The sequence below is a fragment of the Pseudophryne corroboree genome, chromosome 5 (genome assembly GCF_028390025.1).
Source record: "Pseudophryne corroboree isolate aPseCor3 chromosome 5, aPseCor3.hap2, whole genome shotgun sequence".
In the NCBI taxonomy this organism is placed as follows: Eukaryota; Metazoa; Chordata; class Amphibia; order Anura; family Myobatrachidae; genus Pseudophryne; species Pseudophryne corroboree.
Genome location: NC_086448.1, coordinates 643,205,937 through 643,227,855, shown reverse-complemented (window position 1 = coordinate 643,227,855; position 21,919 = coordinate 643,205,937). Strand labels below are relative to the sequence as shown.

General features: G+C 41.2%; 1 protein-coding gene across 2 annotated transcripts in view; it reads left to right on the top strand.

Annotated features, from left to right (window-relative positions):
- CDH2 (cadherin 2) overlaps positions 1-21,919 on the top strand; it is a 409,683-nt gene that overhangs the window by 314,495 nt on the left and 73,269 nt on the right. For both annotated transcript variants that reach the window (XM_063923643.1, XM_063923642.1), the window contains exons 4-7: positions 719-859; positions 1,889-2,044; positions 4,081-4,225; positions 18,317-18,489. In XM_063923643.1, coding sequence (XP_063779713.1) covers positions 719-859; positions 1,889-2,044; positions 4,081-4,225; positions 18,317-18,489 — 615 coding nt within the window. The remainder of the gene's footprint in view (positions 1-718; positions 860-1,888; positions 2,045-4,080; positions 4,226-18,316; positions 18,490-21,919) is intronic.

The window sequence follows — 21,919 nt, the reverse complement described above, 5'->3', positions numbered from 1 at the left end:
TCAAACTATGTAGTACAGGGATGTGCGGTGAGCAAAATGGCTCAGGAGGCACTGGCTAACCCCAGAGACAGATTTACATGCAATACAGTATATGAGCCAAAGGGTACATCTGGGCATTATACACAGGTGCAGCATTATAAACTCCTGGAAATCTGGTGAGTTTTGATTAGATATGGGTGGAAAGGATACACAGGTGAGGCACTGCCTCACCTGCCATAGACTTTTTACTCCAGAGTTTGGGCTATAAAAATTATTAGAGTAATGCAAAGAAGATGTTTCAAACAAATTATCAGTATTTTTCATATATTTTATTCAGTCAAAACTCTGGTTTTAACATAAGTATGACAGGAAAGGCTCTGCCTCACCTGCCTCACCCCACCGCAGGTCACTGATGTAGTATTGTAAGTACTGTCTGTATTTACTATATTTGCTTTATGTTGATTTATTTTCTGCATATGCTTTGAAATATTTCAGCATCATAAACAAAAATAAAATATATATACTTTCTAGAAAATAGGTAACCACATATATTTTTGGCCATGTTCTCATGATTTTACAATTAGCTTAAAGAAATATATTCTGTGAGACTATGTACTGTATATATGTGTTGACGGTGTATATATGTGTTGATGAGTATATATATTTCTAAAGACCATTATCTCTACATTGCAAGCACATTGTACAAAATGTTGATTGTCCATGTTTTTATATTTTAAAGGGCTATTTCGATGTCAGAGAAATTAAATTTCCTCCACAACGTAAGCACAATGGCTATCTGCAGAGACAGAAAAGGGACTGGGTTATCCCACCAATTAATGTACCGGAAAACTCAAGATCTTTTCCTCAGGAATTAGTACGAGTGAGTATTAATCTAATTATTATTTTCTGCATTTCTTCAGTAATAATCACAAATATTGCGCTAAGGGGGAATTCAATCAGCAGCGGTAATTTACCCAGGCTAATTGATCCCCCGGGGCTATTCAATAGTCCCAAAAGTTAGCCCGTACACTGCATTTAACAGGGATTTTTTTCAAGACCTGAGCAGGCGCGAAAAAAAAAGTACTTGACAAATAGCCTTTTTTTCGCAGTGTTAACACATACTGTAGGTCTGGGAACTTACTCCGGATACTATGTTTTAACATCCAAAAACAGATACAGTAATTTAACGAGCAAAACAAACGGGCTGTTATTGAAAAACCTGAAACTAAAAATCGTGAAAAAGCTCAAGGCTATCCCATTTTTTGCCCCTCTTAAATTAACGAGGCTAATTGAATTCATCCCTTAGTATAATTCATTATTAATGAATAGCAAGTTTTCTTAACACTTAAATATCTTCAGGTTTGTTACCATAACAAAAGCTATACACATAAGGATACTCTATATTTGCCATTTGGAGGAGGGGTGCCCTTAATGTTGTAAAGTTGCAGTCATATAATTATAGTAAATAAGTGTTTAGATTTGTAGGCCGAGGTTGTAGGTGAGAGCAGTCCTATTGGAGTCTTTTCCCTGAAGCCTCATTACTCCGTTTTGTAATTTATTATTACCCCTGAATTGTGATATGAAATTACTACAGTGGTTTTATCACACAGCCCAAACCAGATGTTAAGCTGTAATTCTAGGTTAGTAGTGAGTAAGCATGTGGATTATTACTTTGATCCTTTTGCTGTGTACATGCTTCGTGCTGGTTCTATGTCTTATTAATGAGCATAAAGGGCACTCAAAGGCAAACATTTCTAGATTTACTCTACAGGTGACTCACACAAGGCTGCCTCTTAGTATTGCAACTTTGCTCCTGTTTTGATCTGTGTTGCGCACATTTATTGCTTTCAGGTTTTCTTGCAATATTATTTTCAGCTTCAGTTTTACTTTGTTCTCTTTTCATCTACAGATCAGGTCTGATCGTGATAAAAGCTTGTCTCTACGATACAGCATGACAGGTCCAGGAGCTGACCAGCCTCCAATTGGTGTATTTATTATTAGTCCTATCTCCGGACAGCTCTCTGTAACAAGACCTTTGGATCGGGAGCAGATTGCGATTTTTCATGTAAGAAATCAGACTCGCAATCAATTTTAGGTGTAGATTCAATTAGTCTGTGAAGGTCTGTTGGTTGCGTATACTATATATCACGGGTTGTTACGAGAGGAAAGCCTTGCTTTTTTACATGCACTTCTGTGGGTCACAATGAGTCGAGGAGGAGTACTAGCGCAGAAGGTTCCAACAGAAGCTTTCAGCTAATTGAATCTACCCCTTCCTGTTGTTGCATAATTGTGATGCCCATATAATAATGTACTCAGGTGTGGATTTCATTTTTCTCCCCCTTGGTAGCCCTTTCCCGCAACCAATCTTTTTAGCCTTTTTCGGTAGAAGCCCTACTTACCTTCATTACCATTTTATTATGCTGACTGTTATGTCAACTGTCTGTTTTATTCCGTTAAAAAGGAGAATGATGATGTTGTCCTTGGAAACTAGTCCTTTCTTCCTTTGCACCATTGTTAATAAATGACTACTACTCTAGTGCAAACAGTCCATAGGGACTGAAACAGAACACACATATTACATACTGTAGTTCAGATATTGGTGATAAGGATGTACTATAAAAAGTCAACACCAGAATGTCCACATAGACAGCAAGTAGACGTTTCTAATGTTGGCATTCTAAAAGTCGACGGGCATTCTCAAAGTCGACATTCTAACAATGACTTAACAAGTAAACTTAAGCCAAACACTAACCCTAACGAGTGTTCAATTATTGAATGTCAGCATTATGTCAATGTCGACATCCTGAATGTATAACGAAAGTGGGGTAAATGCAGGTCTGGAAGAAGTCATAAGGCCCCAATTCATATTTGTATGGAATTGCACAGCTGCAAGGAAGGGGCTGATTAAAATTCAAATGCAGCAGAAGGCGTCTGTTGGAGACAGACGCCGCCCATTAGCAACAGCGAGGATCCGAGTGCTCCATCTGAGAATGCAGCTTTGGATCACCGTCGCAATTCATGATGGTTGCAGGCCCCAACCAGCCTGAGCAAGCTGGCCGTAGGATCCGGACACCAAGATCCAGGAAGTCTCCGTCCAACAACGCAGACCCTGGACCCGTCATGCCTTCAAAACAGATGTGACAAGGCCCTGATTTGAAAAATGTGCTGCCCCCCAAGCGCAGCATCTTATCACTCATGCTGCAGCTGACGGGGCTGCGTGCAATATTGCAAGACCCTTTCTGCTCATGCGCAAAATGGGTTTTGTGCCTGCGCAGACCCCCAATCTGTGTGCAAATATGAATCAGGCCCATAGTTTCTTCCTGCTTTTCATGATGATTATTATTATTTTATTTTATTATAAAGTGCTGTCATATTAGACAGAATTATACAATAGGGGTATCATGAAACAAACACATTTTATATAATAATATATAGGTAAAGATGAACCTGCCCAAATTAACTTCCCATCTAAAATGAGTGGGGGACATGGTACAGTAATGTAGAATAACAATTGAAGCCGTTAGTAAGGCACAGGGAATTGGTCTATCCGCGCTGCTGCTGCTGCGGGTGATACAGCACAGTTGGAATGAAGAGAGACAGTGATAGGTGGAGACACATCATACAAACCAGTCACTAGATATAATAAAACAGTCATCTATGTAACTTTTACTATTTACTTTACTATTTATGTTAACTGAACCTCCTTCATATGATTAACAATCATACAGTAAGTACAGTATTCAATTTAATTACGTCTTTAAAGGGTGCGTACAAGGTAACTGTATTGTTTTACACGTTATATCTTGACTACCAGTTTATTACAGCACTCCTTTTCTGTTTTTCTACCATGAAATCCACTAATATATTGGGCATATTGAACACAAAATACAATGGAAAAGAATGCAGCATGAAAGGGGAAATTTGTTCAGAGCATCTATTACCTAGTTTTGCAGTTACTATGGCTGAATTGACAGCAGATTCACTGATATTTCTAAATAACTCATCTGGGACAAGTGCTGCACTGGGACTAGACTATAGGCACAATGTAATTTTCTGTCTCATATTTCTACTGAGAACTGCCATATAAAATTGTTTTTGCAGTTGAGGGCACACGCAGTGGATGTAAATGGAAACCAGGTGGAAAATCCCATAGACATAGTGATCAATGTAATAGATATGAATGACAACAGACCAGAATTCCTGCACCAAATTTGGAATGGGAGCATTTCTGAAGGATCAAAGCCAGGTAAAGGATGACTTTTATTTTATTGACAGTTGAAATGTTTAGTTTTCTATCATTGTTTTATTTTTATTTTATTTTTTTAAACCTTCATTTTCCTGTGCATAAGGTCTACTGAACACACAGGTCAAATATATATATTTTTATCCATGACCAAACTCATTTCTTATGCTATTGTACATTCTATTATTGTATCACAGTTGCTAAGATGTTTCTATGTGACCAAATGTTTTATTGTGCAATGTATCTGTTCTTTATCTTTTTGTAAGATACTGGATCAAAACCGTAAGAGAAGATATACAAATCAATCAATTAACATTTTGCTATACACATTTGATTAAATGACTATATTAGGAGTATTAGCATTATTTAATTCAGTATTTATTACATAAAAATTATTATTTTCTGTATTACTTGATAAAGCCTATAGATTTACCCTATATTAAACACTATAAAAGGTTATGAGACACAGTACGCAATTGGCGCACGAGGTACCGTAAGGGTACGCCCTTAGCGTAGCGGACGCTGTATCGGGAGCGAGCCGCTCGAGCGACACAAACGCTCGCGAGAATACGCTGTTGGTATCAAGCACACCATAGGCTGCCGATTACCGTAATGATACGCTACCAGCATAGCAGACGCTCGAGACCACGAGGAGATCACAAGCGGCGCTGACGCTCACAGAATTAAACCTTAATAACTATACCTTAAAGAATGTACTTATACTGTAAACCTCTATGCAGTGATAATATGTAGATGCAACGCAATGTAACCTTGTTAGTTTAAAAGCTGTATGAGCGACTGAGACGCTCAGAGAACCCTTAGAAATATAATAAACACTCAAATACCGGTCTAAGGTTCTAACACCTTTAAGAGAGAGAATGAACGTTCAATTGCAAAAGAATATACAGTACAGTTTATACACTACCAGGCTAACATAAATATCTAACAGAATTACTACACGTAAAAATACAATAGCAACACTATTACATTTAAGGGGAAGGAGAGAGAGAATGGCTTACAACAAATAGGAGGTAAAATGGCTGCAGAGAACTTACGCACAAGGGGAAACAATCGCCAGCGCCTTCCTGGATATCCAGCTCCCGATTATCAGTGATGAGAACCGTTGAGAAGAGTAGAGTGGAGCTGGCCCAGGTCGGCTTGTCTTTATATACACTTACACACAGTACAGTACAATGGTCCCTACATTCTTATTGTTCATTGGACACAGGAATCCATCTCCGCATTATAACAAAAGGTCATAGGTTGGTTCATACAGGTGGGCTGTGACTATTTCAAACTGCTCAGGTGGGAGGGGAACTCAGGTTTCCCGCCGCATGGGTAATAAACTGCAAATATAGTAAATGTCCATAAACTTCTTATAGTCATAACTATACGCACGAGCGATTAATCCGTCTCTAACCAACACCGGAATATTGCTAATTATATACCCTTCCGATGGATACTAAACACCACTGTGTAACCCCTGTCTGACCCTTCGTATCAAACAAAGAGGGATCTCTTTGTCTCTGAACATGCTACATTAACTAAACTTTCAGATTCTATCAACGGGACCATAATCTACAAAATACATTATATGACTAAAATATGTAACGATTGAGTCGCCCGCTAGACGCACACAAACTCTACCGTAAATGCACATACTGTGCGCCTGCGAGTGCACGCGACTGCGAGTATATGCACGCACGGGAGGGCTCATGCACGTGCAGCGGGCACAAGCATGAGGTGCATATATGGCAATGTGCAGCGTGATATTTTTCTGACTTTGACAGGTCCACCCTTTGGCAGTCACCAATAACTGCCACTTCCTAAAACAGTTCAAAAAGAGAAAAATATATGTCATTTATAATACATTTCTATGATTGGGTAAGGGAGAAGAGAAGAAGGTGGGAAAAAGGTATGACCTAGTGAGATAGTAGAAGCATGTATGTATGAGTCCATGTTTGAGGGGTCATGTATCATCGTGCCGTATGTGTTTTAAATCAAGCTTCGAGGCATTGCGAAGTATACATTTGAATTCCTTCTTATCCCGTGGTACGGGTCTGTGGATGGGCTGTCAAACTTTACCGAGCTCTTTTCGGCTTTTGGTTGCAACAAAATGGGGGAGCACATTTTAGTTGATGATACATGAATGGGGAGGGGATATGTGAGTGCTGATATCTGTGCCTATATTCCCTATCGACTATGTGTGTCATTACCTGAAGGTTGTAGAGATGAAGATAAGGAGCAATTATGGTAAATGCAGTCATAAACTATGTGAGTTTAATATACATTTGTTGATTGAAGTCTTGTCTGGTGTCTTGTCTTGATGTACATGTTGACTGTAGTCTCCCGATGCTTTTGCTATAATTGCTTGAGCAAAAAGCTTTCTCAATGTCCATAGACTTACAAAAGTGTTGGGCTATCGTAAAATTAAAGTCTCTAGGGATATGGGGGGTCTATGGCATTGTCCATCAGTGGTCTGTGTAAAAGGTTGTCAAATTCTTCTTCCAACCGGATGTCTTTTTACCTTGGAAGAAAACAAAGGAGAAACGGGTGAAAGAAACGGACCGTGGAATCACATTTTCATCACAACATTGTCTCAATGGTTGGGTCGTAAATCAAATCAGTCGTTGTTATTACAGTATCTTCACTTCTTAAACTCATCACTCGGGCGCTACGTTTACACTTTGTTAAAACCCGAACGCATCTAAATATCAGACCGACCAATATGATGACACCCAGAATACACAAAAGAAATTTACCTACATCCATTATAATTCCTTGAGCCCATTCTCCTAAACCAGAGAACCAATTTCGTGGGTTCAACCATGACACCCAACCGGTCAGCTCATTACCTACAGCAGTAAGGGTGAGATTGTGTTTCCTTCGGAACTCCCATTTTAATTGCAAAATGTCATCCATCTTTTGGTCTATGACCTCGGCTGGGTCCTCAGTGCTGTTTGTAATATACGTGCAGCACTTTATTCCATACTGAGTCGCTAGGGTAACACAATACCCGCCTGTCACAGCCGTGAGATAATTGAGAATCATCCTATGCTGAACCAGTTCTGTTTTGTAGGCTTGTAACTCTCTCCCAGTATACCTGAATGTGTCATCATACATTTCAGTGATATTGTCTAATAAATTTGCAAGCGCAGATATATATTTATAATTTATCACTCCTCTGGCGGTACGAGTGATATCTAACGCGATTAGGAATTGAATCCCGGTGGATTCATGGATCAGGTCAGAAGCCGGATGCTCTGTTCTTTCTATCAGGTGCCGTTTAACGATGTGCTCGTAATGAGTGTGAGTATAAGGAGCTTGGGCACTGCAGTGAATATCTTTCATTTTTGTGTGGGATACAGTCATTACCTCAGGCAATACTTTTCCAATATAACATAACCATTCTGAGTTTGGGGCAAGCCACTTTTACGCCTTCCTCCCGCATATGAAGTATGCATCATCGGGGAGAACATATGGGACGGAGTGTGACATAACCATATTACAGATTTTCCATGTGAACTCTCCTAACCCTAATTCTTCCATCTGTTTAGTACATGTATCAGTTTGTACGATCTGTGCACAGTATCCTGGTGATACTTCTCCAACTCGCATGATACTACTTCCTAAGGTGTACCTATACTGAAAGAATTTCCTATGGTCGATTATCTGGCGTATAAGTTCTGTGTCTATGGGCAATCTGTCGGCTCTATGTGAGAATGTCATGGTTTGATTACTCCATGACACTTCCCAATTTCCCGGCTTTCGGGGATTGGAAATGTTAAAGCACACTAAGGACCTATCCACATGGTATTGGTGGAGCTTCAAACTAGGAGGACTAGAGATATTAAACCTCTTGTCCACCGGCCTCCCACTACTTAACTCAAGTACCTCCCCTATCGTTAAAGGAAATGGTACTAGTCCTGACTTGCTGTGACCTTGAGGTACTTGAGAGCATACCCAACAGTCTGTTTGGTTTAACACCTTACCCACTAATGAGTGATAGTCACCCAATGGATGCCGGTCCATGTTAATGTTAAAATTGGACTGACATTTCTTGATGCACCCATCCTCAACTAAGTTATCACAATGTCTACAGATGCAATTTTCTTCAGCTAACAATCCTTCACAATTCCTTCTATGGTCAATACTACCAGATCGTTTTCTGATACTCGCCTTTGCTTGGTGATTATGTTGTTCTTGGAAATCTACGCCTCCATCTCTGTCATCAGAACCCATTCCAGAACCTCTCTCGACCTCCATGGTACTCTCGCCGGAACAGACTGCTCTGGTCAACATCATGGTCAACAGGAAAATCCGGATCACAGTCTCTTGGGGCAAGTCCATCTTATAGGAGGAAATGAAGAAAAATTAGAAGGGGGAAAGAAATAATTGAGGGAGATGGGATGAGAGGTGGAGAAAAACAATAAAAGGGAACAGGGGATTGACAACTGCCTCCGATCTTATTATTCTCAATGCTCAGGTGCCGTCTCAATCTTCCTGAAACAGACACTCCAGTGATACAACTTCCTCTACCGTCTGTTCTTTATCACGAGACCTCTCTGGATCAGCAAACTTCTTACAATGGGACGAATGAACCCAAGTCTCTCTCTCGGCAACCTTCAATGCTGTCATGCTAATCAATAAGACTTGGTATGGTCCTTCCCATCTGTCAATAAGGCAACCTGAGCGTAGAAAATTACGTATCATTACATAATCCCCAGGTTCAATGTCATGACAATTACTATCAGGCAGATCAGGAATCACCAACTTCAAATTATTATTCTGATTCCTTAGCTGTTTACTCATCTTAACCAAGTACTTTACAGTCACTTCATTGTTACACTTCAAATCATCCTGAGGGTTAATCATAACATGCGGTTGTCGACCAAACAGAATTTCAAAGGGGGACAGATTAAGAGGGGACCTGGGAGTGGTTCTGATGCTGTATAGTACAATGGGTAAAGCTTCTGGCCATGTCAATCCTGTTTCTGCCATAACTTTGCTCAATTTATTTTTAATAGTGCTGTTCACTCTTTCTACCTTCGCACTCGCCTGGGGGCGGTACGGAGTGTGCAGCTTACTATTAATTACCATCAACTTACACATTCCTTGAAAGACATCACCTGTAAAATGGGTACCCCTATCACTTTCAATTATTCTAGGGATACCGTATCTACACACAAATTCCTGCACAATTTTCTTAGCAGTAAACATAGCGGTGTTTGTGGCCGCTGGAAATGCTTCGACCCAATTTGAAAACACATCTATACAAACTAGTACATACTTCAAATTTCGACAAGGGGGTAATTGTATGAAATCAATCTGTATTACCTGGAAAGGGCCATCTGTTTGAGGGATATGAGATGGTTCTGTTGGTATTGCCTTTCCGATATTCTTCCTCAAGCAGGTAAGACATGTCATTGCTCTCTTACCCGCATGGGAGGAAAATCCTGGGGCGCACCAATAAGCTCTTACTAGCTTACACATCCCTTCTTTGCCCAGATGAGTCAGCCCGTGTGCTGCTTCCGCTAGACTTGGAAGGTATGCTCTTGGTGCCACTGGTTTACCATGTCCATCTGTCCAGAGTCCTGAGGACTACTGGCCATATCCTTTTGATCTCCAAACTGCCTTTTCTTGTGGGGAACACAAATTTTGCATTTCACACAATTTCTGTGTGTTGACAGTATTAAATACCATCAGCTGTGTGATGTCTGTCTGTATGGGGGTACCAGCTGCTAACTTAGCAGCTTCGTCTGCTCGGCTTTTACCAAGTGATATTGGGTCTTGGCTATATGTATGTGCTTTACACTTGATAACAGCCACTCTGTCGGGTTCCTGTATCGCTGTTAGAAGCCTTTTGATGTGAGCTGCATGCGCTTCCGGTGTACCAGCTGCCGTCATGAAATTTCTGAGGCGCCATAGGGCTCCAAAATCATGGACTACCCCGAAGGCGTATCTAGAATCGGTATAGATATTGGCTGACTTTCCCTTAGCCAATTCAGATGCTCTGGTTAGGGCAACCAGTTCAGCAACCTGGGCTGAGTGAGGTGGGCCTAGCGGTTCTGCTTCTATGGTGCCATGGTCATCTACGACTGCGTATCCAGTACACAAGTCTCCCGAGTCCGTCTGTCTGTGACAACTACCGTCAGTGTAGAAAGTAAAATCTACATCTTCTAGTGGGTTGTCACTGATGTCAGGCCTTGCCGTGAAATTTTGGGTCAAATATTCCATACAATCATGTGTGTCATTGTCCTTACCAAATCCTCCTTCACCACCACTCTCATCCTCCACCCTTTGTGCCTGTCCAGGCACACCTGGGAGATATGTTGCAGGATTTAATGCGCTGCATCTCCTTATGGTGAAGTTTACGGGGGCCATCAATGCCAATTCCCATCTTGTAAACCGCGCTGATGAGACGTGTCTGGTTTGAGCCGAATTTAGCAAGGCTGACACTGCATGCGGTGTATGGATTGTGAGGTTGTGTCCTAGCACTACATCTTCGCTTTTTGTTACTAGCAATGCTATCGCAGCAACACTTCGCAAGCATGTGGGGAGGGATCGCGCTACCGTGTCTAGCTGAGCGCTGTAGTATGCTACCGGCCTGCTGGCATCACCGTGCTTTTGGGTTAGGACGCCTGCCGCGCAACCAGCACTTTCTGTTCCGTACAGTTCAAAGGGTTTCCCATAGTCTGGCATACCTAATGCTGGTGCCTGCGTTAGGCACTGTTTAAGTCTCTCAAATGCCATCTCAGATTCGTCTGTATGCGAAATCCGATCAGGTTTGTTTGATGAGACCATCTCCTGCAAAGGTAATGCTAGTATGGAAAAACCTGGGATCCAGTTACGGCAATACCCACACATTCCTAAAAACGTTCTGATCTGTTGCTGGGTTTGTGGCAGAGTCATGTCTCGAATTGCTTGAATTCTATCAGCGGTCAGGTGTCTCAGTCCTTGTGTCAGACAGTGTCCCAAATATTTTACCTTAGTCTGGCATAATTGCAACTTATCTTTTGAAACCTTGTGTCCGGTTTCTGAGAGATGAAACAGGAGTTATTTCGTATCTCTCAGGGATGATTCGAGTGAATCAGAACACAGAAGTAGATCGTCTACATACTGTATTAATATTGATCCACTCTCAGGTTGAAAAGACTGTAAACAATCATGTAAGGCTTGTGAGAAAATACTTGGACTGTCAATGAAACCTTATGGTAAGCGAGTCCAGGTGTATTGAACTCCTCTGTATGTGAACGCAAACAAATATTGGCTGTCAGGGTGCAGAGGTACCGAGAAGAAGGCGGAGCAGAGGTCAATTACAGTGAAAAATTTCGCAGTGGGAGGGATTTGCATAAGGATGACAGCTGGATTTGGCACTACGGGGAACTGACTCTCAACTATTTTGTTAATCCCCCTTAGATCCTGCACTAGCCTGTAACCCCTCCCCCCACTCTTTTTAACAGGGAAGATGGGACTATTGGCAGTGCTGGATGTTCTTACCAGAATGCCCTGTTGTAGCAAGCGCTCTATTACGGGGTACACTCCTAACTCCACCTCTGGCTTCAGAGGGTATTGTGGGATTTTTGGAGCTATCCTACCATCTTTTACTTGCACAACTACTGGAGCTACTTTTGCCATTAATCCAGTGTCTTGTCCATCTTTAGTCCAAAGTGACTCTGGTATTTGGGATGTCATTTCTTCTACCTGGGATGGACTCCTATTTATCATAACAGTATGTGACATTAATTTTGATGGGGAGTCTAGCATATCTTGTACTTCCTGAGCGTGGTTCTCAGGTATGTTTAGGAATACACCTTCAGGAGTACAATATATGACGCACCCCATTTTACACAATAAATCTCTTCCCAGGAGATTAGTCGGTGCCGATGCAGCCAGCAAAAAGGAATGCTTGGTATGCAACGGCCCTATTGTAATCTCTGCTGGTTTGCTAACAGGGTAGTGCTGTACTACTCCCGTTACTCCCATGGCTGGAATTGTCTTACCAGTGGTTCTCATGCCCACTGTCGAATTTATCACTGATTTGGCCGCCCCCGTATCTACAAGGAATTTTAATGGTTTACCAGCTACATCAATTGTGACCTCGGGTTCACTTCCAAGACTCGCAATTAATTTCACTGGCTGCAGATTACAGGTATGGCCGCACCCCTATTGGGTATGGTGACCTCCCTGACTCGCACTGGCAGCAATTACTTGTGGTGGGGGTAGATGGGAACTATCAGAGAGTTGCCAGTCTCTTCTTGGGGGATACCTTTTTGTTTCCCCTGCATGTGGCTCATAGCTCTGCTTCTGCGGTCCTTGATCCCAATGTCTCGTAATAGGTCGTTGTCTAGGGGGTTGATATGAATTTTGTATTTGTCTTGTTTTACAATCACGTGCCATGTGTCCCTCTCTGTGGCAACAATAACATTTTATACCTCTTGACTTACCCACTGGGGTCACAGTTCTGGGCTGAGGTGGCCTGGTAGTAAGGGCCTGTATGCTCACAGCCATTAACTTATCACTCTGTGACTCCCTGTGTCTGATGATATTCCGATCATGCCCAGCAGCAGCCTCTCCCAATGCATCCACCGACATACCTCTCCAATCAGGCCTAGTGGTTTGTATTCTATTCCTTAAAACCTCTTTTAACCCATCCATTAATACAGAGACAGCTACTTCCCTGTGGTGTACATTAGTTTTAATGTCATCTATACCAGTGTACCTAGCCATATCCTGCAGAGCCCGGTGAAAATACTCTGGTGTGGATTCACCTTCTTTTTGTTTTATTGTAAAGATTTTATTCCACTTTACTACTGCAGGAAAATATACTCCTAACTGTAAGTTGATTCTCTTAACATTATCCTGATTATACTCGTCTGTTAGTGGTACTTCCTCATCTAACTTGCAATCAGCGATAAACTTTAACGAATCAACATTGGGGGGTAAACATGCCCTCAAAACTGTCCTCCAGTCTTTGTTATTTTGCTCTGCAGAATTTCCTAGCTCTCTAATATACTTTTGACATGCAACTAAATCTTTCCTAGGATCAGGGAATTCAGACATCATTGATCTTAATTCTGCTCGGGAAAAGGGACAGTGCATGGCGATGTTCCTGACAGGAGTTGCTCCTGAAGTGTCAGTTTTCCCATTTGGCACTGCTATTACCCTAACGGGATTAAGTCCAACAACATCATTCTGAGTAGATTCTACAACATGTGGTGAAATGGTTTCAGCATAGTGTATGGTGCCGTACTTACCAGTCGATACGACCTCACCTGTCCCTCCGCTAGGGGCCTTTGATACTAATCTTACGAGTTGGGTCGTGCCCACGGTTGTTTCTGCTATGGTGGCTGCTAGGGAGAGTGCTGATATTGTTGTGGGCTCATCCTCTTGGTCACAATCCTGGGGAAAGTTCAAAACAGGGTACAACTTGCACGGATTAGTCTTAGCATTAATTACTTTGGTTACATTATCTTTAACTTCTATACATTTATCATAACCTTGTGTGCCATTCTCTGCAACCAATTTCTCTCCAAGTATGTATGGTGGTGGGGGTGCAGTGGCTATCAGTTTCCTGATAGGGTTAGATCCAGCGGCTTGCGCCAACCCCCTTTGTATTTCACCTTCCTGTTGCCACAATGTTAAATAGTCATAATGTCTAATACGCCTTTTTGAAGATTTAATCAGGCAAACTCTTCTCCTTAAATTCTGTAATACTTCTGGGTTAAAAGTACCTACCCGGGGAAACTTCTCCCCGTCATGCACAGTCATCCTTTCCCATTCATTGCACAACATTTCTGTGTGATGACCATATTTCTCACACATGATATACCTTGCCGACCCGATTGGTCGGTTTACCAAATCAACCTGAACCTCGGTTGATCGCCCCTTACCTGAACAACTGGCCCCTATCTTTGCAGGTGCTGCTTTCACTACCTCTGACTTCAAATCAGGGTCTTCGGCAACCCTTACAAAAACCAAGATGCCCGGGGTAAGGCTGCAGTGGGGGTTTTGCCTCGAGGTCCGCCCACTTAACTCCGCCCACGCTGGCCAATACGGCGACCAAAGTTCCCAGAGGTTCCGTACCCAACCTAGGGCCCCTATGAACGTCTACTTGCTCGGGCGTGTGCGAGAATGTTACCCTCCCCAGCAAGTATCAGTCGTTGGAATGTCCCTGAGTGATCAGGCTACTTCCCTTAAAATAAAAAAAAATTACACAAATCACGTTAACAATGTGCAAGTAGCGTTCTTATGAATATTCAAGACACGCTAATGCACACAATCACATGCGGTACAATCGTATCTGCACACAAGCAACTAATCTTATGTGCGGAACGATCAGCGGAATCGAAAATTTCGGCTGCGAATTCCTTCAGCAATGAGCTTTGTTGGCCTATATGGGTCTCGCACCAACCCTCTTCGGTTGTGCTCTCTACTTCTAGTCTGCTGTACCTGAACTTCCTGGTCCTTGACCTCCTGGTCTGTTATGTACAGCAGACTCTACTGCTCATAATATGTCGAGACTAACAAGGGACGCCTCCCAAGCCACCCCACGCTATCACTCTCGCTGGTGTACCTCTTTCTAATGGCCTATGGTTCCCACGTCCGTAAAAAAGAGAAATCTTATATATACACACTCTTACATTCGAACACTCTTATTTCTGTACAGAATTCCTTTCATTCGGTATTAGCCTAACCCAGAAGAATTGCAACAGAGAAGGTTTTTCTTTTAACTTTAACTTTTGGATTTGAGATAGATTTGCGTTATTATCGCGTTACTTCCTTATCGCCTACTAAAAACAATACTATCGTGCGGTTTGTATTATGTGGGCGTATCCGTACGCTCCGTTGCGTAATATACGCTCCGTGCGTCGACCCTTGCGTCGTGTATGCCCCGCCCTTGTAAGGACATGTGTACACGTGACCTCACCGCTGACGGCAAAGTTCCCACCATTGAAGATAATGGAGGGGGTTGTGCGATGTGCGTCTGACAGCTCCGACGCGCATACAGCCAATCAGGAGAGTGCCACGAAGTGGCGCTTCCTGATTGGCAGAAGGGACCTTCTGTGACAGGAGTCACGGGGGGGGTCTCTGCATTCGGGGGAAAGGGGTCCCATGTGTAAACATGGGACCCCTTTCAGTCCGTCTGGTTCGGGTAAATGCGTTTTTTTGTTTTGCCAAGTACGTGGATTACAATAAAAGAACTGGACACTGGATCAGGTGAGTATAATTTTATTTTCAGGTACCCCGGACGTCGACATTGGAGACGTGGCCACAGTCGGCGTGTCAACATAGGTAAGTATGTGTGTCGGTGTGCATGTATGTAATAAAGTTATACTTTCACGGTGTCTGTGTCCTGTTTTTATTTGGGTATTTTTTTTGCAGTAGAACTACAGGTACCAGCGGGCCCGTTTCCCCCCCCCCCCCGCATGCTGGTACTTGTGGTTCTCCAAGTACCTGCTTGCGGGGAGGCTTGCTGGGACTTGTAGTTCTTCTGCAAAAAACAATATTCTTACAATTTCAACAAGGCTATCAACCTCCCATCCGCAACCCTTGGATGGGGGGGACAGCCTCGGGCTTCACCCCTGGCCCTTGGGTGGCTGGGGGGGACCCCTTGATTGAAGGGGTCCCCACTCCTCCAGGGTACCCCGGCCAGGGGTGACTAGTTGGGTATTTAATGCCACGGCCGCAGGGCGCTGTATAAAAGTGACCCCCGGCTGTGGCATTATCTGTCCAGCTAGTGGAGCCCGGTGCTGGTACAAAAAATACTGGGGACCTCTACTCTTTTTGTCCCCCGTATTTTTTGCACCAGTACCAGGCGCAGAGCCCGGTGCTGGTTGTTAAAATACGGGGGATCCCCTGTCATTTTTTTTCCCGTATTTTGGCAACCAGGACCGGTTCAAAGAGTCCGAGGCTGGTTATGCTTAGGAGGGGGGACCCAACGCAAATTTTTTTCGGGTTTTTACCCCATTCCATTAAAAAAAATATATATATTTTTACAAATATATAAATAATACTTGTGCATCCTAAATAGACAAACCAAGTACCTAATCCCTTCTAATATAAATAGATATGCTATTACCAATAAAAAAAACACAAAAAAAAAACATGTTTTTAAATTTTTGTATTAGATTCCGCCAGCAAAGTGTGGCGGATTGAAAATGACGAATTTACTGTCTAAAAGCACTGTTGTCAAATTTACAATCTTCAATTGAATATACTTTTGTTGAAATGCCGTATTTGTACCATTGCAGAAATGTCGAATTTGACAAATGTCGAATTTCAAAAAGTCGAATTTGGAATGGCTGTTTTTTTGACGAAAAGTACTATATTGCATTGTCAAATTTTTTTGGGGGGGCGAAAATGTCCCGTTTTTCGACATTTTCGGGAATTCGACCGCAATTGCATATACCCCTGTATGTCTCGCAGAGTTAGTAACTTTCTATCCTTGGACTCCCCTGTAATGTTCAGGGGGGATACAAATTATAAAAGCTAGACTTGCAGATAGTGCTGTCCTAAGCCAACATCAATATGCTATGTTCATTCTCCGAAGCCCAATAGATACCGTTCATAGATTATCACTTGATAAATTGTCAACTACTAAAACACTGTACAGGTTGAGTATCCCATATCCAAATATTCCGAAATATGGAATTTTTGAGTGAGAGTGCGATAATGAAACCTTTGTCTTCTGATGGCGCAATGTAAACAAACTTTCTTTAATACACAAAGTTATTAAAAATATTGTATTAAATGACCTTCAGGCTGTGTGTATAAGGTGTATATGAAACATAAATGAATTGTGTGAATGTACACACACTTTGTTTAATGCACAAAGTTATTAAAAATATTGGCTAAAGTTACCTTCAGGCTGTGTGTATAAGGTGTATATGTAACATAAATGCATTCTGTGCTTAGACTTGGGTCCCATCAGAATCATATCTCATTATGTTATGCAATTATTCCAAAATACGGAAAAATCCGATATCCAAAATACTTCTGGTCCCAAGCATTTTGGATAAGGGATACTCAACCTGTATATGAAAAGAATACAGTTAATAAAATGACACGTCTCTGCTTCCTGAGGTTTGACTTTCCTCAGGCCTTTATGGAGCATAGAGCACTGATTATACGGAGAATTATTAAGCTGCAGAGGAGGGCTCATTATTCACCAGCTACTCTTGCATGACTTTTCATGCATACCCTCCTATATCTCTCAAGGACGGCAAATTACTAACCTGGACAATCCCAATAATGTCAGCTATGCTTTTTTCCCCCAGAATGTCACTAGAATCTGCATTCTGTTTGTTTTTAATTTTAGATTTGACTTTTCTCAGCATACTGTAGTTCTCATTTAAGGTGATTTAATATATATGAATATTTAATCAGTATACATTTTCAGCAACAACCTATAGGTCGAATTCAATTAGCCACGGAAAGCCGTTTTTGCAGTAAAAAGGCACATTTGCTACAAACCGCAAAAAGTGTCTATTCAATTGTCCGGGTAAAATTGTCCATTTTACTGCAAATTTAAATTCACCATCTCTGAACTGGTGAAAAGTTGGAAAAATGTCGGGACTTGGTTCAGAAACCCTGGGACACCCCCTTGAAAAACTGCTTATACCCTTTTCAGACAGAAAAGGGTATAAGTAGTCTTTTCAGTCAGGCTCTCCCCAACCGTCATGTGTTTAGACACGTTCTAAAATAGATCTGCTTATCCGATCACACACACATTCCTCTCAGTCTTTTCCTTTTTCCAGTATTTTGTAAGATCTCTCATGACCAGGGCCCACCTTACCCTTTTTTTGACATCTGTACTGATTTTGCCTTCCTTCTGTGTGCATGGTTTATACAAGCCATATCCCTTTCTGACAAGCGATGTGTTCTAATTTTTCCTGAGGATGTTGTAAATTCAATAATCATTATTAATGGGACTCAGAATTCAAAAGTTACTTGAGTTACATTTGGTATGGCCTTTGAACCCAATCTAAAGTTTTGGTAACATTAAATAATTTAGCAAAGTGTGCTTGTGGCCTTCACTAGACTGAATACACTGTTTTCCTTATACGGCTTTTCTATTTTTTGTTTCCCCAGGATCTTATGTAATGACTCTCACTGCTATTGATGGTGATGACTCCAAACAACCAAACGGTATGCTGAGATATAAGATTCTGTCCCAGACACCAGACAGCCCCTCCTCCAACATGTTTACAATCAACAATGAGACCGGTGACATTATCACCTTGGCAGCAGGACTTGATAGAGAGGTCTGTGATTAAAGACTGGATTTTTCTGACCATGGTTTGACTGTGGCTACCACTGTATATCAGATGCTAATTATATCTCTCATGATGTGCACAGTATTCATGGTTTCCTTCTTTAACCTGGATAAACACATGTTTAAATGGCTAAGAGGATACAAATACTGCTTATACTTTGGGAATATTTTCCATTTAAGTTAATTCTTTGTTTAGATAAAGACCGTCTAATCCTTTAATACAAATTGTATCTAGTAATAAAGGGATCCTGGAATATTCACAAATGTATATGCAAAACCCCTCAAACATTGAGCCTGATCCATGTTTGTATGTAAAGCAAAAAAGCAAGCAACTGGGCTTATGCACTGCAGGTGGTGCAGACATAACATGCAAGGTTTAGATTTGGGTGGGTTATATTTTTTCTGTGCAGGGTAAATACTGACTGCTTTTGCATGCAGTCCACAAATGTTAGACAGCTTTATTTTTACACATCAATTTGGATTTCAATTTAAACACACCACACCAAAATCTTAGGCTTGGTATACATTAGGACGATATTGCACGATTTGCCATATCATGCATATTGGCTGATGTGTATGCCCGATTGCGCACTCCTGCTGGTTGCATACAAAATGTTCTGGTTGACCATGCTGCACGGCCAGTTTAATGAAGGATGGAATGAGAGATCGTTACATTGTTCATTAAGGCCCTCATTCAGGTTGGATCGCAAAACGCGAATCAACCGCAAAAATTAAAAAGGATGCGGACGCATGTGCAGGGCCCGCAGAATCTGTAGGGAGGGGAGCAGCAACGCTCCTAGGCAGAGACGTAGCGTTGCGGAGGGGGGCCGCATGAAACCGGGGGTGGCGTGATCGGGGCGGCTGCGTGACGTCACCCAACACAATTGCCTGTCAACCTGATGTATACCTAGCCTAAATCTCTCTGCATATGTTACATCTGCCCCACCTGCAGTACAACATGGTTTTGCCCAGTTGCTTACTCTTTTGCTTTACTTACAAACATGAATCAGGCCAATTGTACCTTAAAGATAGTGTTACTAACAGCAACCCTGTGTACTAGGTTATCTCTCATTTATAAATAAACCTGCATCTCAAATATCTTTAGTTTCAAACCTGAAACGTTTTATTAGCATATTTGTAAATTATAAAAGCAGTTCTTTTAGATAAGACAACTTATTTCAGATACAGGTTGAGTATCCCTTATTGAAAATGCTTAGGACCAGAAATATTTTGGATATCGAATTTTTCCGTATTTTTGAATAATTACATACCATAATGAGATATCATGGCGATGGGACCTAAGTCTAAGCACAGAATGCATTTATGTTTCATATACACCTTATACACACAGCCTGAAGGTAATTTTAGCCAATATTTGTAATAAATTTGTGCATTAAACAAAGTGTGTGTACATTCACACAATTCATTTATGTTTCATGTACACCTTATACACACAGCCTGAAGGTAATTTAATACAATATTTTTTATAACTTTGTGTATTAAACAAAGTTTGTGTACATTGAGCCATCAGAAAACAAAGGTTTCACTATCTCACTCTTACTCAAAAAATTCTGTGTTTCGGAATATTCCATATTTTGGAATATTTGGATATGGGATACTCAACATGTACTTTACACCAAATCAGTGTACTGGTTATCTCTGCAGTGCAAATTTTATACTTAATACACAAATCATGGGGTAAAAAGTATTCCTCGAATATATATTTTCCTGTTGCTGCATATAATTTTTCAGAATAATTTCTAAAATAATGAGTTGCTACAAATATTAGCATTCAAGTGCATTTGTTGACCCATGTAACGTGTCACTTATTATAAAAAAGGAATTATTTCCCCTCACAGCGCTGGTGTTCAGCTGCTCAACTCCAATCCCAGGTGTACACCAACACCTGTGATTAATACTGCACAAAAGAAAAGGTTTTGGAGAGGAGTGTACAGCGCTGAAAACCCCTAAAATCCAGATATTGCCTATGTATTTAACACAGTACCAATTATATCTTCACACATTAAGAACGTAAAAAATGTACATTAATAAAAACTCAAGTAAGTATCTTAATAGATAAAAAAGACATCTGATATAAAGAGTGTTAAATCAAACATTGGGTAATTATTTTGCAGACTTTATATCCAGCTGATTGTCAGTGATGAGATCAATTTAAGCAGAGTCCCCGATTTGGCTGTGCTTGCTTAAAGACTGACACTCACTTTAAAGAAACCAATACCGGTCGCTTAAAGGTATCTTTATCTTGTCTGGCACCCTCAGGATTTGACACTCCAATGGATCAATACCAAATAGATAAAAAGAAGTATCCCCATAGGGACTTTATTCACAAGAACATTACAGATTTTTCTTTAAAAAGGACACAGAACGCATACCCGCTCCCAGATAGAGGCTGTGCTTCACTACTGAGATGTCCGGAATATCTCAGTCCGCTGTAACGGCAAACAGCCTCAGGCGTGCGGATAAGTCACAGTTCTCTCCTGGATCGATTTCCACGTCACTACATCATCAATGATGCTGTAGTGACGTGGAAATCGATCCAGGAGGGAACCGTGACTTACCCGCACGCCTGAGGCTGTTTGCCGTTACAGCGGACTGAGATATTCCGGACATCTCAGTAGTGAAGCACAGCCTCTATCTGGGAGCGGGTATGCGTTCTGTGTCCTTTTTAAAGAAAAATCTGTAAAGTTCTTGTGAATAAAGTCCCTATGGGGATACTTCTTTTTATCTATTTGGTATTGATCCATTGGAGTGTCAAATCCTGAGGGTGCCAGACAAGATAAAGATACCTTTAAGCGACCGGTATTGGTTTCTTTAAAGTGAGTGTCAGTCTTTAAGCAAGCACAGCCAAATCGGGGACTCTGCTTAAATTGATCTCATCACTGACAATCAGCTGGATATAAAGTCTGCAAAATAATTACCCAATGTTTGATTTAACACTCTTTATATCAGATGTCTTTTTTATCTATTAAGATACTTACTTGAGTTTTTATTAATGTACATTTTTTACTTTCTTAATGTGTGAAGATATAATTGGTACTGTGTTAAATACATAGGCAATATCTGGATTTTAGGGGTTTTCAGCGCTGTACACTCCTCTCCAAAACCTTTTCTTTTGTGTCACTTATTATGTTCGTTTTGAAATAAATATATAAATATAGTGCTGTTTACATCATTTGACCCACAGTACATATGGGATATTGTACTACTGTAAATGTTAAGGCAATTAGTAGTCACCAAGGATTTCCATTTACTATATACAGGCTTAGGCCGCAGGCTGATAGAAAGTGATAGAAAGTCAAGGTGACATGTAATATCTATCATAAATTGCAGTAATACATTATTCTGTTAAATGCTGTCTTCCTTTTCATAAGAGTATAGAACTCTTCTATTCTGAGAAA